The sequence below is a fragment of the Mchenga conophoros genome, linkage group LG3 (assembly GCF_057382185.1).
Source record: "Mchenga conophoros isolate Kocher_MC1m ecotype Shallow Benthic linkage group LG3, M_conophoros_male_GT1.1, whole genome shotgun sequence".
In the NCBI taxonomy this organism is placed as follows: Eukaryota; Metazoa; Chordata; class Actinopteri; order Cichliformes; family Cichlidae; genus Mchenga; species Mchenga conophoros.
The window spans coordinates 43659553-43682028 of record NC_140528.1 but is presented as its reverse complement, the minus strand read 5'-3'; the positions used below and the strand labels follow the sequence as shown (position 1 = coordinate 43682028).

The 22476-nt window shown below is 39.1% G+C and overlaps 1 protein-coding gene and 1 long non-coding RNA gene across 2 annotated transcripts; one reads left to right on the top strand and one right to left on the bottom strand.

Annotated features, from left to right (window-relative positions):
• The first annotated feature begins 2661 nt into the window (after positions 1–2661).
• On the top strand, positions 2662–5058 carry LOC146578849 (ICOS ligand-like). The gene is made up of 3 exons (XM_085269070.1): positions 2662–2896; positions 3312–3674; positions 3913–5058. Exons 1-3 carry the CDS (start codon positions 2833–2835, stop codon positions 4083–4085), a joined length of 600 nt encoding a protein of 199 aa, XP_085125196.1. The 5' UTR covers positions 2662–2832; the 3' UTR covers positions 4086–5058.
• Positions 5059–15017: 9959 nt separating this feature from the next.
• LOC146578848 (uncharacterized) lies at positions 15018–20194 on the bottom strand. The gene is made up of 3 exons (XR_014891575.1): positions 19529–20194; positions 17014–17470; positions 15018–15468 (listed from the first exon to the last, which is right to left on the bottom strand). It is a non-coding gene; the product is annotated as an uncharacterized LOC146578848 (long non-coding RNA).
• Positions 20195–22476: the final 2282 nt, after the last annotated feature.

The window sequence follows — 22476 nt, the reverse complement described above, 5'->3', positions numbered from 1 at the left end:
CATTTCCACATCCTTAAAATAATGACAGAAATATGGTGTTTTGTTAGTAAACTTACATTTATGGATAAAAAATTTAGTATTAACAAATTTATCATAAAAAAACATTTATCATACTTCTTGGGGAACTTAAAGAAACAGAATAAAACATTTTCCCATCGTAAAGAACACTCCCTTAAAATATGGACAATAACAAACCTGCTAAATTCCTTCCAGAATCTCTGTGTAAAAGAACAGTACCAAAAAAGATGTGTCACAGTTTCTGGATGATCGCCACAGAAAGTACAATTAGTATCAATGTCCCTTTTAAATTTTACCATGTAGTGACTGGCTGGATAACATTTATGTAGAATTTTAAATTAGACTTCTTTCACCTTATTTACAATCAAATATTTATGGGGGACCATCCAGACTGTCTTCCACTTGATATCTGGAACATATCAGTTCCAATAAGATATTATATATGGGAGAGAGACGATATCTTCTTGGAATAAGCTACGTATTCTCTTATTGCTGTTACCAAGTTCCTGTGAAAAGCAGATTTTTCCAATTGGTGACTCAGCTGGATCAGGGAGAGTGACTGAGGTAGATATTGAGCTGTCAGTTGTCACTTTTATTACAAGTATTATAGTGTACATGCAACAGGCTTCAGAACTGATTATTAAATACGTGACAGCAGAATTTTTTTCAGTCTCTTGCCACCCCTGTAAAGTCAGTAACACTAGGGTGACCAACCGTCCTCTTTTTTTTTTTGCACTTGTAGACTTGGAAAAGCCTATATGAGATTTTTTTTATTTCACCATTCATTGACCGCACAGAGAAGGAGTCGTTTAAATGTGTTAAAGTTTTCTTTAAGCAAACAGTATTATTAAAGTTCTTAATGACTGGGCCAAGTGTCCTCTTTTTTGGAAATCAAAAGATGGTAATACTTCAGTAACTCCTCATTAATCAGTAACTATGGATTAAACTGTAGAACTGAAGCAATCTAAGAGAAGAACTTCAGATCCCGAGTGTGTGAGGACAGAAGGATCAGCTTTATTTCAGATTTGAAGATAAACTTTATATTTCAGTTTGTGATGATTCTGTTCTCTTTGTGATTACAGGAGCTGCCCTCAGATTCAGACCTCAGCACCACCCAGTGACAGCAGGCAGATCATCCAACATGTTCACATGTTAACTGCAAATTTAACTGATGAAAACAGTACAAAGGTTAAAGTACCACATGTGCAGTCAGTGAAAGCTGCAGCTGTTTTATTGATAAAGTTAAACACAAAAAGACAAAAGGATTCATCACCCATGTAACTGTGTCACTGTATATCAGCATTAACAGGACCACAGTTTGGTGTTTCAGCGAACTGCTGCTCTCAAACCTGCAGAGCTTCTGTTTTAAACACTTGATGTACTCTGCTGCATGAAGAGCACATGAGATTTTCTCTGATTTTATCGGATGTGTTTGGCTCTTGTGGTCCTCCATAAAAAACTATGCCTTCACTGAATACTGGATTACAGTTGGTAGTACTGTAGGTACTGATTTATTTTTTTATTTTTGGGGGATGGGCGTCCCACCTGACTCGAGCCAATACTACTAGCTTGAATCATCTGCCCATCGGGAAAAAACAAACATATGAAGAGAAACTATGAATTTCTTTGACTTGTGATTCCGCTTTGGCAGCTTTATTTAAATCCCTCAAACTGGCGACATCTTTCCCAGAGAACTACTGCATTCACATCTACGTGTATCCTGTAGCGAGATAATCGCTCACCTTACACTGAACCCTGGATTAGAACTCTCAGTACGGACAGCTACATGTATTTTCTGTCTGGATGGCTAAGTAATGCTGCTGTGCGTGTGAGATGAAGAACAAGAAATTATCCCATAGTAAAGCAAAGGTAGGTGCTATTTAGCTAGTTTAAAACGAACAACCTTGCGTAAATAGTACGTTTTATTGTCTTGGACATTTACAGTGTAGGGACAGAAAAGTTCCGATGTTATTTAGCATTTATCACATCAGTTTCACGTAATAACAAAGTTGACTGATGTTGTGTTTTGTTTTTTCCCAGTCAGTGAATCATTTATACAGTTTTAACGAGCTGCCACTTACAGTCTGGGTTGCCATGTAGAAGCAGGCACTGGTGTGATTGGGCTTGTAAGTCTGGGTCAGGAGAGGTGTGCTCACATGTTCGTGCCATATTCTTACATTCTGAAAGCTGTAAATAAACACTGATTAGTGCATCTGAGAGCACAGCAAGCATCTGGCATTTTGGGCATGTTAAACTTGAGGACCTTCTTCTTCTTCTTTATATTGTTTTTTGCAGCTGGTAAAAAGCACAATGGTGCATTACCACCAACAACTGGTGTGGAGTGTGGACCAAGATGTAAAAAAATAAATAAATAAATAAAATCCTCCCAAACGAATTAGTCTGCCTTAAAAAACAAAATATGGCCTGATAACTTTCACTTCTCAAGTTCTTATGAAATAAATCAACTAAGTCCAGTTTCACTTTCATATCACCAAGCTTTTACTCAAAGACCGAGGGCAAAGGACTCAGCACTGTTTCCCTGCCAGGTGGGCGTGTCCCAATCGGTCTAACGTCATGTGAAACTAGAAATAGGAGGGAGGGGAGTATTTAATTGCAGTCTTGTTCCACAACTCAGCAGCACCACTTGCCACAGGAATTTTTTTTACTGACAAACTGTTGTCGTCGGTTTGTCAGTAAAAAAAAAAACTGACAGTTTTGAAAAAACTTTTATTTATATTTTTGAAAAAAAAAAGTTTTTTCAAAAAAAACTTTTATTTTTTTTGAAAAGTCCTGAAACATCCAAAAAGATTCAAAATGGGGATATCGTCAAAAATTTTTTGGAGTTACCTCTGTTTTCTTCTGGTTTCTGCCTCTGCGAGTGAGTTACAATCTTTCTAAAATGAATGCCCAGAAATCCTTTTGGTGCTGCTGTAAATGAATAAAATGTTATGGCTTGTTCAAGTTATAAAATGCTTTTTCTGCTTAATCATTGTTTTTGATTGTTTATGAAATATAACTATAGTATTTTAGCCCACAGAAACACTTGATTAACACACGTAGGCTTACTTATTGGCAATTACTTTTACTTAGATACTTTTCTGTGGCGCAAATGTGATTGAAATACGGTGTACTAAAACTTTGCTAAAGGTTTGAATTATAAATGACTCATCTACAAAATTTTTCTGATTTTTATGGAGAAAATGCAATAATCCAAGTTAACGCAAACCCATGAAAAAGCTCATGCTGATTAGCTGTTGTAAAAGTGAGCTGCTCTGAGTCGTTTCCTCTTTCAGATCAGGAAATCATCACAGCTGAGATTGGAAAGAGCGTCACTCTGCCATGTCGCACTCCAACAAACAACATCTTAATTGTAGAGTGGACCAATCCTGAGCTGGTGCCAGATTATGTCCTCTTGTACCGAGATGAGCAGATTGATCCAGAACAGCAGCATTCATCCTTTGAGAACCGGGTGGATCTGAAGGACAGACAGATGAAGGATGGAGACTTGTCTGTGATTCTGAAGAATGTGACAATTAATGACACTGGAACATACAACTGTTATGTCTTCTCGAGAGGAGTAAACCGTGAGAAAAGAGCAATTTTTGACCTAAAACCCACCAACAGCGTCTACCTGAGAGCTGTTGTTGATCCTCCAGGTGAGTGAGTAGAGTTGAGTGTGTGTGTGATCAGAGGTGAAGCTGCTTCCTGGTTGTTGATGTTTGTTTCTAAAGATGTTGTTGATGAGACTTTGTAGAAAGCAGCTGGTCTGAGTGATGTGATCAGAGTGCAGTAGATAATGTCTGACAGCAGTTTGAAGAGGAAATGGATTCTGTTCTGTTCTTCACTCATCACCTACCTGACAGCTGACACCTCACACCTGTTTCTCACCTGCAGGTCAGACAGGAGGACACACAGAGGATGGATCTGCTGGACTGACAGGAGGTCATGGAAGAGGACATTTTCCACTGATAGCATCTTTATCATTTATTTGTGTAGTTTGTATTTTGACCACTGTAAAGTATTTCTGTCCTACTCGTGATAAAGCAACTGACACGCAGGTGGCATGAAATATTGCACTTGACAATTTTTATGTCACAGCAGACAAACCAGAGGATCTTGTATTATCATCCACCGTCGTTACAACAAAGAAATCTAAAGCAACAGTATCAACATGTTTCAGGGTTCCCATTAATTTCAACTATAAATATGGTAGAAACCAAGGGAACCCAAAACCCTTCAAAAAAATAAGGAAATATGCCACAAACTGTTCAGCTGGAACAAAATTAACGACAGTAGATTTAGCTATTCCTCATGTCTGCACCAACAGTATAGTTCCCCTCCTCGAGCTGCCACCTTGACGTGGTGGAGAGGCTTGTGTGCTCAAATCCTGGAGCGTTCAGTTCCATGACAAACAGGTTTCAGGTGATGAGCCAGACTAAGAGCAGCTCAACAAAAAAAGTGATGGACTGAGTAAATCATGTGTCTTGTGTGACTTCTAGTTGTATAAACCAACTAAAAATAAAAAAAGAATGAGAGCTCTTTAACTGAGCCCTTAAACTTAGGTGCAGACTTTAGTGGATATCTGTGATACAAATTTCAAAGAGAGGTACCTACCTGCAAAACTTTATCTTTAACAAATCAGACAAAACTAATCTACTTTTAAATCACTTATAAAATACAAGAAATCTGGTTTTCTGCTGTAGTTGGGACTGGTGGAGCTCCTGTATATTAACTGCTTCACACTGTTAATGTGTTATTGTTTATTTTTTAAAAAATCAGTGAATATACAGGAGGTTCTCATCCCCTGCTGTTGTCAAGTACTTTATTTACTAATTTAGGAAAATGAATGTATTACATTTTCTTCTATCAGAAGTTTTGGTTCAGGCTTTATTACAAGCACAGAGTGAAATGTGTATTAATCAACTAATCTTTATATTTAATAAGTGATCTAAAAGTAGATTTTTTGTGGGGGGGGTTTTGTGTATTTTTGATGTATCCTTTAATACAATAACTTAAATAAAACCTTTTTTTCTAGATGGATATTTGCATAAACATTTTTATTTTTACAAGGTAGAGAATAAATTACACTCCACATTTTGAAAGTAACATTTGCTGTTGGTTTCCTTTCTCCAGAAATGATCACAAAAGCCATTCAGTGTGTAATCCTGATCCTGTTGGTACACACCCAGTATCTTGTTGAAACAGCACTAAAGTATGTGCGACACACCCTCTGGGCTTTGCTCCAAGTAACCACAGGTGGAAAAACACAGATACCCATTCATTATCTACCAAGTTAATCCTTAGAGCATTTTTTTGAAAACATCCTTGTGTGTCTCCTGATAATAATCCTCCTAGCTAGTCTGGGCCTGCTCATGTAATTAGAGACAACAAAGTGAAGCTCTTATTACAAGGTGCAGGAGTTGTACTTTACTTTACTTGATTCAGCACTGGGTATTAAGGGAGAACAAAGCAGTTCCTCTTCAGTATGATATAAGTTTTCTCTTATTTCCTTTGTTTATTAACAGAAAATAAGGCAGACTTTTCAAATTATGTTGCAAACAGTTGATGTGTGGACAGTAAAAGGTTTCTAGGGATCTTGGTTTATTGACAGAGCTCAAAGAAAATTCCTTGTGCATTACTGAAACAGAAAAGGTTTGCCTTTATTTCTTTAGAAATGAATGTTATTTTTTCCTTCATGAAACTGAGCGTGTTTCTGCAGGTCCTCTCATGCTCCTGCTTTTACAAGAATCCTGCTGATCAAGTCTAAAAATAGTCACAACAAACTGAGCTCAGTTTGGCCTTCTGTTTCTGTATATTTTTCACCAGGAACTGCAGCACTAAAGACTTAAAGATATAGATTTAGTATTCCCTTATACAAATCTTTAGATATTATTTAAAACATTCTGGTCAAGTTTTTCATTCTGACCTTTTTCTTTATATCTGATATTAAAACATAAAATTTGTTTCATAATAGTCATGTTTTTTTCCATGATCTCTCTGTAAAACAGCCTTTACAGTTTTACAAAGTCCTGTAAAACAATAAGACCTAATGGTAAACTGATGGCAAAGACACTGTCTTTAATGACATTGTGTCATAAAAAAATTAAAATATAACTTGCACAGCACATGGCTGTTAGTTCAGAACAAGTTCAACTCCAATCATCCCAAACATACATGCTTCTGTCTTTTACATTTGAGAAAGTGACATTTAAAAGAACAGATTGCCATCTTGCCACTTGTCATTTATAATTCAAAGAAAGAATCTAAAGATAATTTATGATCTGAACAATGTGATCAGACTAGTTTTAATCAGTGGGATTTTCTTTGTTTCTCTTCTTGTAAATTCAGTTCCCAGAAGAGGAACCACATAGTTCCTGTTAGTTATCTGGGGGGTGGGGCACTCACTCTAAATGGCCTGACTGGGCCTGTCCCTGTCTACACAGCAGAGAAAATAAAATTTAATGAAGGGCCTTATTCAGTGGAGGTTTTGTGGTTTGAAGTGTTTTGAAAACTGCTGTACCTCCCACTCCACAGTCTGAATCAGATGTCATTGCTCCGTTTGGAGCTGAGTCACATGAAAAGTCCCGCTGATCACACACAGCATGACTGTCAAATATCCCCTTTAGATCAAATTATAAAAATATTCATATACATATATCTATATGTATATCTATATATATATATATATATATATATATATATATATATATATATATATATATATATATATATATATATATATATATATATATATATATCCTATTATCCTATTATCCTATATATCCTATTTTTTTTCTATCCTAAAATAGAAAAAAAATAGGATATGTCCTCTATGCAGACATAGAGGACAGTTACAAGTACCTGGGGATCCCGCAGGCTAATGGGAACAATGAAGAGGCCGCTAGAAAAGCTGCAACCACCAAGTACCTGCAGAGGGTCAGGCAAGTCCTGAGGAGTCAGCTGAATGGTAATGTTAGGAAATCAGTTTTACCCCGGTTCTTTTTATTCCTCGAGCATCCAGAGATGGCACCGGACTCAGTAGTCATTTTCACAAAATCTTTATTCATCTTTATTCATCTTCATTTATCTTTACTCTTCTTCATTTAAGCATGCACTTCCAGAAGGGAAGATGAGGCCGGTGCCCCTCTGCAAAAATCTTCACCCCTTTGTTAGTTACAGCCAGCTTTATAGAAACGTCCCCATCATAAAGCCCCCTACGGTGTGCTGCAAATTCTGTGTCTGTGTCTATGTGCACGAGCACGTAAGTAAGTGTGCGTGTGGATGTGTGTGCGTGACAGTTCAAACACTGTGGGTGTAGGTAACTCCCTAGAGGTCATAAAACCCCTCTCACTTCCAGACCACAGGTATCCAGTTACAATGTTGATGTGTCCCATACATCCTCTGGGGAATTTCCACTCAGCATTAACTCTTCTCTGTTTTACTTTCACAGCTCAAGTGGGGGAGGGGTACTCTACAATAGTTCTACATTATATTTTAACACATTTCTAAACTTTAAATCAGCTAAATATTCTACAGTAAGAACAAGATCCGGGCCATCAACACGTACGCCCTGCCTGTGATCAGGTACCCTGCTGGGGTAATAGGCTGGCCAAAGGAGGAGATAGAAGCCGCTGACATAAAGACAAGAAAGCTCCTTACCATGCATGGAGGGCTTCACCCCAAGTCCAGCACCCTGAGGCTGTACGCTAAGCGGAAGGAAGGGGGCCGGGGACTGGTGAGTGTCAGCACCACAGTCCAGGATGAGACAACGAACATCCAAGAATACATTGGGAAGATGGCCCCAACTGACCGAGTGCTCAGTGAATACCTCAGGCAGCAGAAACCCAAGAAAGAGGAGGGAGACGAGGAACCATCATGGAAGGACAGGCCCCTGCACGGTATGTACCACCGGCAGATAGAGGAGGTGGCTGCTATCCAGAAATCCTACCAGTGGCTGGACAAAGCTGGACTGAAAGACAGCACAGAGGCACTAATCATGGCAGCACAAGAACAAGCTCTGAGTACAAGTGTTAGGTTTTGTATTGTTGATTGTCATTTATGCTTAGAAATATTTAACCACATATGCTTAGAGGTGTATAATCAATTGTGTAGTGATAGGACTGTGATCTTTAGCAGGCTGCAAAGCCTTGGTGTGTATTCCACACTAGAATGCACACCCACAGACTAGGAGCATAAGAGAGATCCTATCTTCTCTTTATTGATATAAGGTATAGCAAACACACGTATATCTCTTTAAGTATAAGAGCCTTTTGTTCAGATGGACCCGCTAGACTCCTGGCACCAGCTTTGGGGAGTCTTCACAGGGTCACATCTTGACCTCACACAAATCACACACACACACACACACACACACACACACACACACACACACACACAGGCAAGGTACTCTTTGTGTTTATGTAGACGTCATATGTTAATGAACCTATGCATATTCATGTAACCTCAATAAAAGAGTAGTGTTACGGGAGAACGGATGAGAGCAACTGGGGTCAAGTGAAGGAACGGCGTTTGTCCGGTTCTCTCCCATGCACAAGAAACATGAAGAACTTTGCCTACTCGTGTCTTGCTTTGCTGTGTAATTATATTGTCTTCAACGTTCCAGCGGATAGGTTCAAGCTACAAACCTATCAACAAGATCCATAGAGGCTGGGGTCTATCCAGTGTTGGGAAGGCTACTTTTAAAATGTATTCCATTACAGAATACAGAATACATGCCCCAAAATGTATTCTGTAACGTATTCCGTTACGTTACTCAATGACAGTAACGTATTCTGAATACTTTGGATTACTTAATATATTATCATGCTTTTTACAACAACGTGAATGTACTATTGCTGTGATATATTACTGTTACTGAAGGTCCGCGACTCCGAACTGTAGTAAAGGGACCTCTGACTAATACGGCGGGGTCCCTGTCGGCTCGTAGCCGAAAAATAGCTTTACTTTGTTGTGTGGGTCAACTTTTCTTGCGAGAGACAGAGAGAGGCGTTGAAAGGCTGCTCCAACGGAACTTATTGTTTTCGGAGGAAAACACGAACACAGCGTACAGTCGAGTCTTAATAGCTTACTTACAACTGGGCTCGTCAGGCACTCTTCTTGGCTGCAGTGGTTATTATTATATTTACATGCTTCCAGCTCCCGTTTTTGCTCGATGACAACTCGTACGTTTCCACTCCCCTTTTTCTCCCTCCTCGCGCTCACAGACCCATAACGTGTATGGCAGTCCATTCTCCCTGCAACACGGACTACACTGCCCATGATGCTACTTTCTTTAGAGCTATGCTTGTAGCATTCTGCCTGTTAGCTTAGCACAACAACAACGAAAAGGCGCTCTCTCACCCAGGAAACACACAGTCGCAGAGAGAGAGAGAGCGTCGCCCTGTAACCATGGCAACCGTAACGCTGCCGCCTGGAACAACAGAACGTAGCTGTCAATCAAAACCCAAACAGTCCTGACCCACGACAAAATGAAACAGGAAAGTACCGCAGTGTAATCCATTTATTTCAACAAAGTAACTGTATTCTGAATACCACCTTTTTAAACGGTAACTGTAACGGAATACAGTTACTCATATTTTGTATTTTAAATACGTAACGGCGGTACATGTATTCCGTTACTCCCCAACACTGGGTCTATCACACCAGGCAAGACCCCAGGTGCAGGCTGTGTAAAGATGCCCCAGAGACAATCCAGCACATAACAGCAGGGTGCAAGATGCTAGCAGGCAAGGCATACATGGAACGCCATAACCAAGCGGCCGGCATAGTGTACAGGAACATCTGTGCCGAGTATAACCTGGAAGTCCCGAGGTCAAAATGGGAGATGCCCCCAAGGGTGGTGGAGAATGACCGAGCTAAGATCCTGTGGGACTTCCAGTACAGACGGACAAAATGATGGTGGCTAACCAACCGGACATAGTGGTGGTAGACAAACAGAAGAAGACGGCCGTAGTGATCGATGTAGCGGTTCCGAATGACAGCAATATCAGGAAGAAGGAACACGAGAAGCTGGAGAAATACCAAGGGCTCAGAGAAGAGCTCGAGAGGATGTGGAGGGTGAAGGTAACGGTGGTCCCCGTGGTAATCAGAGCACTAGGTGCAGTGACTCCCAAGCTAGGCGAGTGGCTCCAGCAGATCCCGGGAATAACATCGGAGATCTCTGTCCAGAAGAGCGCAGTCCTGGGAACAGCTAAGATACTGCGCAGGACCCTCAAGCTCCCAGGCCTCTGGTAGAGGACCCGAGCTTGAAGGATAAACCGCCCGCAGGGGCGTGCTGGGTGTTTTTTTTTTATATTATATAAATAAAATAAATACAAAAAACACCAAAAAAAATACATTAAAGAATTATAAAGAATCACTGCATTGTTCTGTTTGTGTTATGTTGCGTTCTACTTCTTTGTTTAAAAAGGATTCATACATTCAATGGTGCTGGGTGCGGTCACGTTTGTGCAGCTCTCATCTCAGTTCAGCTCCAGGCAACACGAGGTGAAAAACACGCTGACAGAGACTGCAGCACTGAAGGCTTATAGATATGTGTTTCATATTTATTTATCTAATTTTTTAGATGTCATTTTAAACATGTTGGGTAAAGGTTACACTCTGTTTGACTTACATAAAAGTCATAAAGCAGGATTCAGATAAGTTATTTATTGAACAAAGTCCCACCTTTAAAACACAGGATTATTACTTAAGGCTGATGATAAACCTGGACTTTGAGCTTCTTTTACTGCAGTATATATTTTTATAAAACGCATTAAAATGTAACCTTCACAGCTCCTAATGAGCCTGTGACTGTAAGAAGAGAACAAAATGGAGGTTGTGGTTTGCCGCTCAGCTTCACCTTCAGTCACTGTTGTTGAAACGGGGAAGTGTTTTTTTTTTGTTGTTTTTTTTTTTTTTTTTACAGAGAACAGAAATCAGAAACTAGTTTCAGAATATCTTCAGACTTTAAAACCATTTCATCATTCAAATCTTTACAAATCTCTCCCTGAGACTCTGAATGTCAAAAATGAGATCCGGTCGCTTTTATCAGTCATGCGTTTCCAGTTTGAACCGGTTCTTTTCTTTCCTGTAATTTGTCTCTCTGTGTTTTATGAGAAGCAGACTGTTCCTCTTAAAGTCATCATGTGGTCAGAACAAAGCTGCTGATGAAAGACTTGAAATGCAAAGAGCAGAGCTGAATGTAATAACTGGATCACATGGAGTTACAGCTCGAGGTAACTGACATTGTGATATCTGTGGGACTCATTTACTCAGTAACTCAATGAGAGTTCTAGGCTGCCTCATGTAGGTCAGCGTTTCTGTGACATTTGAGTCACATCTGGCCCACACAACTCTTTTTAGCCTTCCTCTGCTGTCTCATATTCCCAATGTGAGACTCAGAAAGATGAAACAGAAACATTGCTGTGGAATTTCTGTGGTTAATACAGAGACTGTGCGACTAAGAATTAAAACTGTGTTTCAGTCTGTGTTCAGGGCCGGGCTCTGCCAGGAAACAGATGACATGTCTTTGTTTGAAACTGTTTTGCAATGTAGTTTGAACACCTCCCCCACACCATAGAAACAGCAGAGCGCTGCCTTCTACACAGAGCACAGAAACTTCCTCTTTAACCCTCTCGAGGCAGGCGTTGCCGATTTGCAACAGTTAAAAACTAACAACCTGATTACCCCACATACATATTGTATGAGTTTTTTTACTCAGAAATACCACTGCAGGACTTGGTTGTGCATTAGCAACAAAAACTTAATTTGAGCCTGAGAGGGTTAACAGGACTGTGCAGGACAGTTAGATGAACTTTATAAAATCCACTTTAAACTAAAATAACTTTTACAGTTTTTACAATTTTTATAGTGGTTTTTCTTTAACTCAACACATAAAACAGGGTTAAAGTATCACACTTTTAGTATTATGCAGTATGCGACCCAAGCAGACTCAGCCTGTCTATATGATGCATCTACGTGGTATTAACACCACACTGTCACACCTAACAGAAACATCTACAGCATGTTGCAAGTGTGCATTAGATTCATCTGCTGTAAGCTTCCCTCTAAAACTACCTCCGTCCTGCACAAACAACTGAAGTATATGGGTGGAGTATAAGTACTTCCCTGTGGAGCTCAGTTGAACTCAGTTTTGGAAGTTGAAATCAAGAGAAAATGTTTAATTTTAAACATAAACACTTCCCTTTTACTGCCATAATGGAAGTATTTTTGTTTCTCTCATACCAAACCAAAACAGGAGTGAACAGCACACAATGCCTCTAATGTCTGTCCTCTGACTCATGGGTAGTGTCTCATTTCCCTGGGAAATTTCCGAGCCATGATGACTGCCTGCACGTGCTTGTTTTATCTGTCATCATCCCCTATCACTGACCACAGCTCAAGTCTTGATGTTGTATAACCGTGTTTGTGTACATAAGCAGAATAGAGAACTATACTATTTACCTGTTAAACATCATTTATTTAACACAAGTCACAGGTGATGTGTTGTCCTTCAGAGCAGGTAGATGCTGGTAAAATATTGTTTTTACAGCTCAGGGTGGAAATTTTTCCCCGCGTCATTCTGTTTCATTTAGCAAACAATACATGTCATCTGTTCCCTGCCTGCTTTTGTTTGAGTTCATTCATTCTCTGTTTACTGTGCAAACACAAGGTGAAGTGTTCCCAGTGGCTCTCACATGTCGATCTGCTGTTTTCTCATAGCCCAGAGTCACAAACTGCAAAACATGGCGAAAATATTCAACACAGAATCGAGATTATTTTCTTCTCAGGACTGTTTCTAGAAAAAAAGTAACTTAATCAGCTGAGGTGACACCAGAGTGTTTTGAAAGGAGAAGCAATGAGAAACCATCTCACCATCAGACCAGACAGTCAGCATGACTGATGAGTGACACATCATCATGCGTATGAATGCTGCAGTCATGATGTTTCTTACAGCAGATCTTGATATATAGTGGGTATGTTTTAACATTTGGCAGGTTGTTAAACTCACAGGGCAACTCAGTTAAACATGGTTTAACAAGGACAATGAACTAAATGACTTAAAATGGCCCAAGTGGAGGGTGTAGTTTGGTGACAGTCTGTCCTCAGGTTAGTTTCTTTTGCTCATCATTTCCTCAACTTTTAAACAGCAAGGATTAAAGGTGATCGAAAACTGAAGAGAAAAGTGCTGGATATGAATAAAGTTGAATAGAAAACACAAGTTTTTATTCTGCTTTTTTATGTTAAGGTAACTTAACTAAAATGGAGAGCAGAGGAGAGTCAGGTCAAGGATAAGTTATGCAAATCAGTAATTCAAATTGTACATATCTCAGTAGAATTTGATGCAAAGTTTGTGGTTGTCCTCAAGTTGGGTGTTGGTATTTTTGAGATTTTCTTTTGCTCATCATTTCCTCAACATTTAAACAGCAAGGATTAAAGGGCATCAAAAACTGAAGAGAAAACTGCTGTATATGCATAAAGTTGAATACAAAACACAAGTTTTTATTCTGCTTTTGCTGTTAAAATAACTTAAGTAAAATAAATATTATGACTATGACTAGTCAGACACTAAAATGGAGAGCAGAGGAGAGTCAGATCAGGATAAGTTAGGCAAATCAGACCCACATATCTTAGTAAAACATGAATGATTTGAATTTCAAATCAAATGCAAAGTTTGTGCTCATGTCATATTTACAGTCTCTTCTTTGTGTTGTTGGTACTTCAGTGCCAAGATAACCTCAGAGCAAATAAAGAAAGCTAATTCTACTGAGGCCTTTTCGAGTTCAGGGGATATTATAATTTATTTATAATTGACTATAAGTCTGAAAAAAAAAAAAAAAGATTTCACAGAGGAAACGAAAGTAATGCTGTAAGTTTTGTTTTACAAGAAATGAGAGAGGGCGAGGGTTGTGCTCCACCCACATCCTGCAGCAGCTGCGTCACGTGGAAAGTCTCCAACATTTATTCTCTGATTTTAATCCATTAGAACATATTGGTGACATATAACTCATTGTGCATTACTCAGATGGAATATCATGAGCTTTGCTGCAGGTTTTACCCTGTCAGAAAAAAAGTGCACAAATTATAAAGTTGCAACAACTGAGCTCAATACAAACAGCTGAAGCTATGAGGCCCTCTGGAGGTCAGATATAAACACTATGAGCTGTACTTTTAAACAGGACAGACATTTATTTATAGATATTTATAGATTTCTAACATTAATGATATTTATTCTGCTCTTAAACCCAGAGTGCTGACTGTCAAGAGAAATATGTGAATGCGTCGAAGAGTAAAGAGAAACACCCAAACATCAATCAGTCTTACCACACAAAAGCATACACCCAGTATATACATGTCTGAACTTGACTGGAAGGCATTCAGCTGGCTGATGAGAAGTCATGTGTTCAGTGGTTTGAAAAATATCATGTTGGGTCTGATTACCTTCAAATAAATAATTCAGTTAACTTCAGCTATTTAGATCTAAGTTTCTACTTGTGATGCTTCCCTCCTGTCCTTGCATTTATCACATACATGCCATAAAGACCCAGCAGTGAAAACAGAATAAACCTATTTTTCACAATAATCAGTTAACAATGATGAGTTTTCTAGTACAAGGTCAGAAGCTTTAAATAAATGTAACTGCTTTGCACATGCACGCACACACAGAGTCTGCGGACTCAATAACACATGCAAGAGGAGTGTGAACTCATCTCAGACACAGACGTGCATCTTGTGTTTTCAGTGGAGAGAAAAAGATGAGCAGAGATCACAGAAACAGACCTCACCTCATAAATTAACCAGGTGATGGTGCATATTTAAAGACACAGAAGCAACCTGTTATCAGACTGAAATGTTTACTCTCTGACTCCTTGAGGTCTGCACTCACATAAACACATATAGGAGAGGATCGTGTCTGTATGTGACATGCAGCAACAGAAAAGCTGCACACAGAATGGGTGTTTCTCTGTGTGCATATTGTTTTAACCAGAACTCTGTGAACAGGTTTGCACAAGAAAACACGTCTCACTCTCTGAGGGCTGTGAAGATTTACAGCAGCTGTTTTTACAGATAAGCTCTGCAGGCACCGACAAGAACACTGAAGTCCATTGATTGTTCTTCAGGCAAGAAAACATTCAACCTTTGAATCAGAATGCAGGACTGTGATTGGCTGCATGAACTTACTTGAGCAAGTGACTGAGTTGTTGCATTATTTATTTTTTATTTTTTTAAAGAGTCTGAAGTCTAAATTTAAGCTGTTTATTTCAGTCCAACTGTAACACTGCAAACACACACAGCATGTGATAAATACATAACATATGATCCACAGACGTGTGCAGGACTGTATTTAGCAGCCAGCCTGTCATCACTGGTCAGACTGGTTTAGCTGTTTTGAAGGTGTCCTCTTTGACTTTAGTGAGGAGGAGGTGACCCGTGGCTCTGATGGAGGATCTGAACACAAACACACAGATTAAAGAAATATTTCGATTTCAGGTGATAAAAACTTCTTGGACCCATCAGAAAACTGGCTCTGTTTTATTTCCTCATTGCTTCATGAGTCTGTGCCAAGTTAAACTGAAAACAAAACAATCCAACAAACGACTTTTAACTGAAAGTAGATCCAGAAGATTTCATTGGTTATTCAAGACGTTATTATGAATTGAAAGAAGAAGAAAAAATATCCCTCTTCAGAGAAAATGAAAGTAGAGAAGTACATTTCGTTTGAAAAGAAAGAGCACCTGCAGTATGCAGCAGGTGAAAGACCGTAATTTTTCTTCTGATTTAAGTCATTTGAAACCTTTTTAATGTCATAAAGATCACTGTGTGTGTGAGATGAACAGAAACTTCACTGCAAGTTTTCTCTGTTTAATATGCAGATAGAATGCAATCAGTTTTGACATGAGGTAGCATATAACTTCCATAGAGAAGCTTTGGGATTCTCTGTAGGTCAGAGGTCAGATTTACTCACCATCAGGCTCCTCGTGAGAACAGTAACTTTATTTATGAATTTCTGACATTTGCACTGCTCTTAACTTGTGTTCAATAAGCCAAGAATGTATGTGGTATGTGGGGAAATGTAAAGAAAACCCGCTATGAATGCAGCTCCTAATGCAGCTATGAATGCAGCATTCATTAGCTGTGACACACACACACACGCACAAACACAGATGGCTTTGTTAGAAAGGCATCTGTGTTTCAGTCATACAAAATGCAGTTTATCTGGAAACTTCTGGAGGTTGTTTATCAGAAATGACTCCAGGTGACACATAGTCTTTGCAAAGCTACCAACAATTTTATGTCTAATCTGTCTTTAGACTTGTCCTCCTCTATAAGAAGAGATGTACATGTGTGATCAACATAACTTTCATGTTTATCTCTGTGTATCAGAGAGTCTGGATGAGATGAAAGCTGTACTGATTAAAGACTTTGCAGACATTAAATAATTAAAAAAAAAACTCTTTGCTAGCCTGTGAAAACTCTTTCAAAGCAAAGGCTTTACAATACAAATGTTTAAATGGACTTTTAGGGGGAGTGTAACTGCCTCCACTTACCTTCACTTCATATGGGACAAATGTGAGACGTGACACAGAACTCAAGTCGGTGGTGTAAGGGTGTCAGAGCAGGTTCAAATAATAATAATGTTCAAATAAAAGTAAAATGTCACGAACTCCTCAGGGACAAGTCTCGTGTTTTAGTGATTATATTCCTTTATCAATGCATTTCTATAACCCATCTTATTGAGTTTTAAGAGGACACTAAGATGATCAGTACGAAGAGAATTTAACAAGCTCATAAACTTGTTGAAATTATTTCACGTTTATATATTTTTTAAAAACATAAACACTGATCAGTCAATGACTGACTTCTCACTTCATTTTTATGATTTGTGGGGCTCAGGCTTTATACATGCTCCTACTGCATCTCTTACTAGGTCAGTAAGTATCAGCATTTACACATATTAGCAGTAAGTTAACACAGAGATTCAAATATTACTACCTATAAATATGAGGCCTTTAAACATGAGGCCTGTTGAAGGCAGACAAGCTGGAGCCAGACTCAATGTCAGATGAAAACCATCACGTGTTGAGCTCCTCTGCTGGAACTGTCACACCAGCTACAGGTCCAACAGATCCAATCTTCTCTCCTTCATCCTCTGTGTGTCCTCCTGTCTGAGCTGCAGATGAGAAACAGGTGTGAGGTGTCAGCTGTCAGGTAGGTAATGAGTGAAGAACAGAACAGAATCAAACTGCTGTCAGACATTATCTACTGCACTCTGATCACATCAAAGATGGATGCTGCCTGAATGGCTCAAAGTGCTCATCCCGGTATAAAAGGACATATTCTTCATTCATATCAGTTCTGCTCCATTGTACAGCTGTGAAGCTGATGTCTGGGACTCGACATGTCAGAGTGACGTTCTTTTGTCCAGATTTAGCTGTTATGTGTTTCTGATCTGAAAGAGGAAACAACACAGAGCAGAGAAGTTACAAAGGTCAAAAGGTTTGATCTTTCTGAGTTAACTTCAATAATTACTTCCTCCAAACCATCAACGTGTCTTTTAGACCCCATTCCTACAAAACTGCTCAAAGAAGTCCTGCCATTAATTAATTCTTCGATCTTAAATATGATCAACCTATCTCTAATAATCGGCTATGTACATACATTTTCACTGCTATGCAGATGACACCCAGCTCTATCTGTCCATGAAGCCAGATAACACACACCAATTAGTTAAACTGCAGGAATGTCTTAACCCTTGTGTGGTGTTCATATTTTTGTTACTCAGCCAGTGTTCACGGGTCTGGTGGACCCGCTAGAGTTTTGGCTTTCCAAATTAACACTATCAAACAATTTTATGTTAAATTACTCAACAGATGTTTACTTCATCCCAATTACAAGCCATATGAACAGCAAACATGGTTATTTTTTCCCTTTACCTTTGTTAGATCACATTTATGAATGAATGTGCTTCTCGTTTTTTTTTTGTTTTTTTTTATAAAATGTTATAAAAAAATAAATCAGTTGTAATCAAGTGGAGTGAGTGGAAAGACACAACACATTTACACGTGAAGCAATATGTTTCACAACTAAATGGGATCAGCTGCTCATCAATGGGGACATTACGCCCAGGGATGTAAAACCGGGGCAGGTGGTGCACACACTTATCCCACACTGTCCTGATGGCATCTAGCTTGTCTCACTGCCATCGAGCTGGTCTGTCGTCTCGGTCATCAAAACGGATAATCCTGGAAATTTTGTGGAAGTTTTCCAGAAACATTGATGCACGGAAAGGTTCTTGCCGGTTTCTGCATCCCACAGGGATTCTGTGGATTCCCCTTTGGACCTGAAAACTCCTGCAAGGATAAGAACCCCAAAGTAGGCCTTTGGGGTTCTTAGATGAATTTGGTCCATCTCCTTCCACCTCTCTCCAAAAACACACCGTCCTTCTAGATTACTGCAATCCAGAATAATTTTCTGGATGGAATCTGGGATGAAAAGCTCAAATGAAGACTTGATGTCCTGCACATGAGTAACTGTCAGCCGTTTTGGCCCTGGCTTATCACAGTAACAGCTCTGCAGGGTGGCTCATTTCTTGGGCAAGAAGACCATTTAATGTCACCAGTTATTGACATCCATATTTCTTCACTTGCTGTCTGGTGGGCTTGTTCTGGTCCTAGAGCTGGCTGCAGATGGGGTACTCGTCTTCGTTTTGTTACTAAATGATGCTCAACCTCATCCTCTTCTTCAAAGTCACTGTCAGACTCTGAATTTTCAGAAATGTGAAATATTCTGAAACCTCTTTGTCAACATCATCATCCGAAGCCTCTCTCTCTTCCAAACTCAATTGGAAGGCCCTCGCAGCAGATAATCTTTTGCCATCTTGATCAGTTGTGATAAAGAACCACACTGGCAAAGTCTTATTTATAGTATTATGCCCCTAATTTGCAGGTGGGACAGGGTATGAGAAAATAAAATTTGGATCCCTCAAGAAAGAGGGTAAAATGTGTGGGAATGTAAGAGCAGACGGCGTTGATAGTTGAATTTTCAACAATGTTGCAACTTTGTGCATGAGCAGCAGGTGAAGAAAACACTATCAGCAGCACCAGAAAGGAGGAAGACAGAGTATGGGAACACAGGACCTACACTTTCAACACTTTTACTAGACCTGGGTCCAGCGGACCCGAACACCTTGTATGTAATGTAAATGCGTGGGGGGAGGTACAGTATGAGGTCATTGAAAATTAGTTCGGATTTATGTTCTTCACAGAAAATAAGCCAAAGCCAATGAATTTCAGGTTGAAAAAATAATTAATTGTTTAATTTTTCTTTTGAGAAAAACTGAAAACGGGTCTCACAGACCCGAACACCATACAAGGGTTAAAGACATAAAGACCTGGATGGCCGCTAACTTTTTGCTTCTTAATTCAGATAAAACTGAGGTTATTGTACTCGGCCCTGAAAATCTTAGAAATATGGTATCTAATCAGATTCTTACTCTGGATGGCATTACCTTGGCCTCCAGTAACGCGGTGAGGAACCTTGGAGTCATTTTTGACCAGGACATGTCCTTCAACACACATATTAAACAAATATGTAAGACTGCTTTCTTCCATTTGCACAACATCTCTAAAATTAGAAATATCCTGTCTCAGAGTGACGCTGAAAAACTAGTTCATGCATTTATTACTTCCAGGCTGGACTACTGTAATTCATTATTATCAGGATGTCCAAAAAACTCACTGAAAAGCCTTCAGCTAATCCAAAATGCTGCAGCAAGAGTCCTGACAGGGACTAGAAAGAGAGAGCATATTTCTCCTGTTTTGGCTTCCCTTCATTGGCTTCCTGTTAAATCCAGAATTGAATTCAAAATTCTGCTCCTCACATACAAGGTCTTAAATAATCAGGCCCCATCTTATCTTAATGACCTTGTAGTACCATATCACCCTATTAGAGCGCTCCGCTCTCGCTCTGCAGGCCTACTTGTTATTCCTAGAGTATTTAAAAGTAGAATGGGAGGGAGAGCCTTCAGTTTTCAGGCCCCTCTTCTGTGGAACCAGCTTCCAGTTTGGATTCGGGAGACAGACACTATCTCTACTTTTAAGATTAGGCTTAAAACTTTCCTTTTTGCTAAAGCATATAGTTAGGGCTGGACCAGGTGACCCTGAATCCTCCCTTAGTTATGCTGCAATAGATGTAGGCTGCCGGGGGATTCCCATGATGCATTGAGTTTTTCCTTTCCAGTCACCTTTCTCACTCACTATGTATTAATAGACCTCTCTGCATTGAATCATATCTGTTATTAACCTCTGTCTCTCTTCCACAGCATGTCTTTATCCTGTCTTCCTTCTCTCACCCCAACCGGTCGCAGCAGATGGCCGCCCCTCCCTGAGCCTGGTTCTGCCGGAGGTTTCTTCCTGTTAAAAGGGAGTTTTTCCTTCCCGCCAAAGTCATATGATTGTTGGGTTTTTCTCTGTATCTATGAAGCGCCTTGAGGCGACTTTTGTTGTGATTTGGCGCTATATAAATAAAATTGAATTGAATTGAATTGAAAATGCAAAAAAATTTCCAAATTTACGTAACAGTATGATGTTTGGTAAGTAAATTAATGTTGGCCAAAATAATACTGAGGAGGTTTCAGTGGAGATTTGTTGTACATAAAGACTGAAACACAACAAAATATTAAGTAGCTCCAAGCCTTTCAAACAGTTGTTATGGTAACTGATAGCATATTTTCAATGAATAGTCCAGTAACACATATCGGTTATTTGAAATAATACAAATGAAGGGCAAAAATAATCTGTTGTCTAGGGTCTGAACATCCAGAGTTTATAACCACTAAAACTTTTTTTTAAGTTATCTCTGATCCCACGAATAGAAACACACGTAAAATCTCTCATGCTAAATGGGTATTGTTGAAATCTCCCAATTCTTTGAATCTTTGGGCTGAAGGAAGGACAGTACTCGGTGTATAAATGCTCAATCAACAATCATTTATTTCCATACAATTCAACCCTTATGAGCATTAGAACCATCATGATGGGGAGACCTGCCTGCAGAGGGTCACAGCAAGTCTCAAAATGGTGACGGATTACTCAGCTTCTTATAGTCTCTAGTGGCCCCCACCTAGTCGTAAAAGCCTAAACATTCACATTCTTTCTTTCTTACGGCGCCTAAGTTATGACCTCGGCTCCCTGTCTTTCTGCTCTTCTGACAAGGTGGGGGTCTGTCTCTTCTATTATCGGCACAAGGTCCTCTGCACACAACATTCTCTTCATGATTCAGCAGTAAAACATGTCAAGAACACAGTGTGAGACATTCAACAGTGTCGAGTAATACAGGTCAATCCAATAGATCTAATGATTTTCACACTCTTTTAAGTCAGAAGTATAATGCAAACTAAAACTACATACTGATCACACACTCTATGTTAAAGGGTATAATATGTTTCCAGGAAAAGTGATTTATTTTTATATAAAATATCTCTGTTGTTCCAGATGAGGTATTTGTGAGGTGAGAAGTTGTGTTTATAAATGAGGGTCCACGCTAAGAGGACCTGCTTATGGAAGGATGAAAGCTTTACAGGGAGTTTCTCAACATTGTAATTACAATTTAAAACAAAATTAAAGCCACCAAAATGAGAGAAAATATAATGTGGTATAAAGTTCCAGATAGAGGTAGGGTTTTTAAGAAAATGTTTGGCCCAATTAATTTTGAAAGTGTTATTTAAAGTAGAAAAGTCTAAAACGTTAAGCCTACCTGATTCGTACTTATTCATCACAACAGTTTTTCTAATATAATGCGTACGGTTTTTCCATATAAAATTAAAGAGCATACGGTCAATATCTTTACTAATTTTCTTATCCAGATGTAAGGAGAGAGCAGCATATGTTAATCGGGATATCCCTTCTGCTTTAGTAATTAACACTCTACCTTTCAAAGACAAGTCCCTTTGTAGCCACTGGTTGAACTTTTTTAGGGTTTTCTGTATAATTGGAGTGAAGTTTGAAGAGCATCTTGATTTTTGGTCTTTGGATATTAACAGCCCCAAGTATGTGACTTCTTGTTTAACAGAGATATTACACATAGTATTTGCAGGGTAGTCTTTAATTGCTAGTAACTCACACTTTTTTAGATTTAGGCATAAACCAGAGGCCTCAGAGACCTCACTAATCACAGTAAGAGCTGGAGGGATTTGGTTTGCATTCTTCAAGAAGAGTGTGGTGTCATCGGCTAACTGGCTGATGACGAGCTCCTTATCAGCTATGGTGATTCCTTGTACAACACTGTTTGAAATATTAGTCGCAAGAATTTGTGTACAAAGTAAAAATAAATATGGTGAAATAGGACATCCTTGGCGAATAACACGTTTCAGGTCAAATCTCGGGGTGGAGCCGTTAATCATTTTAATAGAACTATTGCCATTTGTGTTTAAGGTTTTGACAGCTTTACAGAAAAACT

What these genes read in the sequence shown, in the direction of transcription:
- LOC146578849 (XM_085269070.1), top strand. Translation starts at nt 2,833, where the DNA reads ATGGGGATATCGTCAAAAATTTTTTGGAGTTACCTCTGTTTTCTTCTG. An exon ending in TCTGGTTTCTGCCTCTGCGA is followed by an intron (nt 2,897 to 3,311) that starts GTGAGTTACAAT and finishes TTCCTCTTTCAG; the next exon opens with ATCAGGAAATCATCACAGCT. An exon ending in AGCTGTTGTTGATCCTCCAG is followed by an intron (nt 3,675 to 3,912) that starts GTGAGTGAGTAG and finishes TCTCACCTGCAG; the next exon opens with GTCAGACAGGAGGACACACA.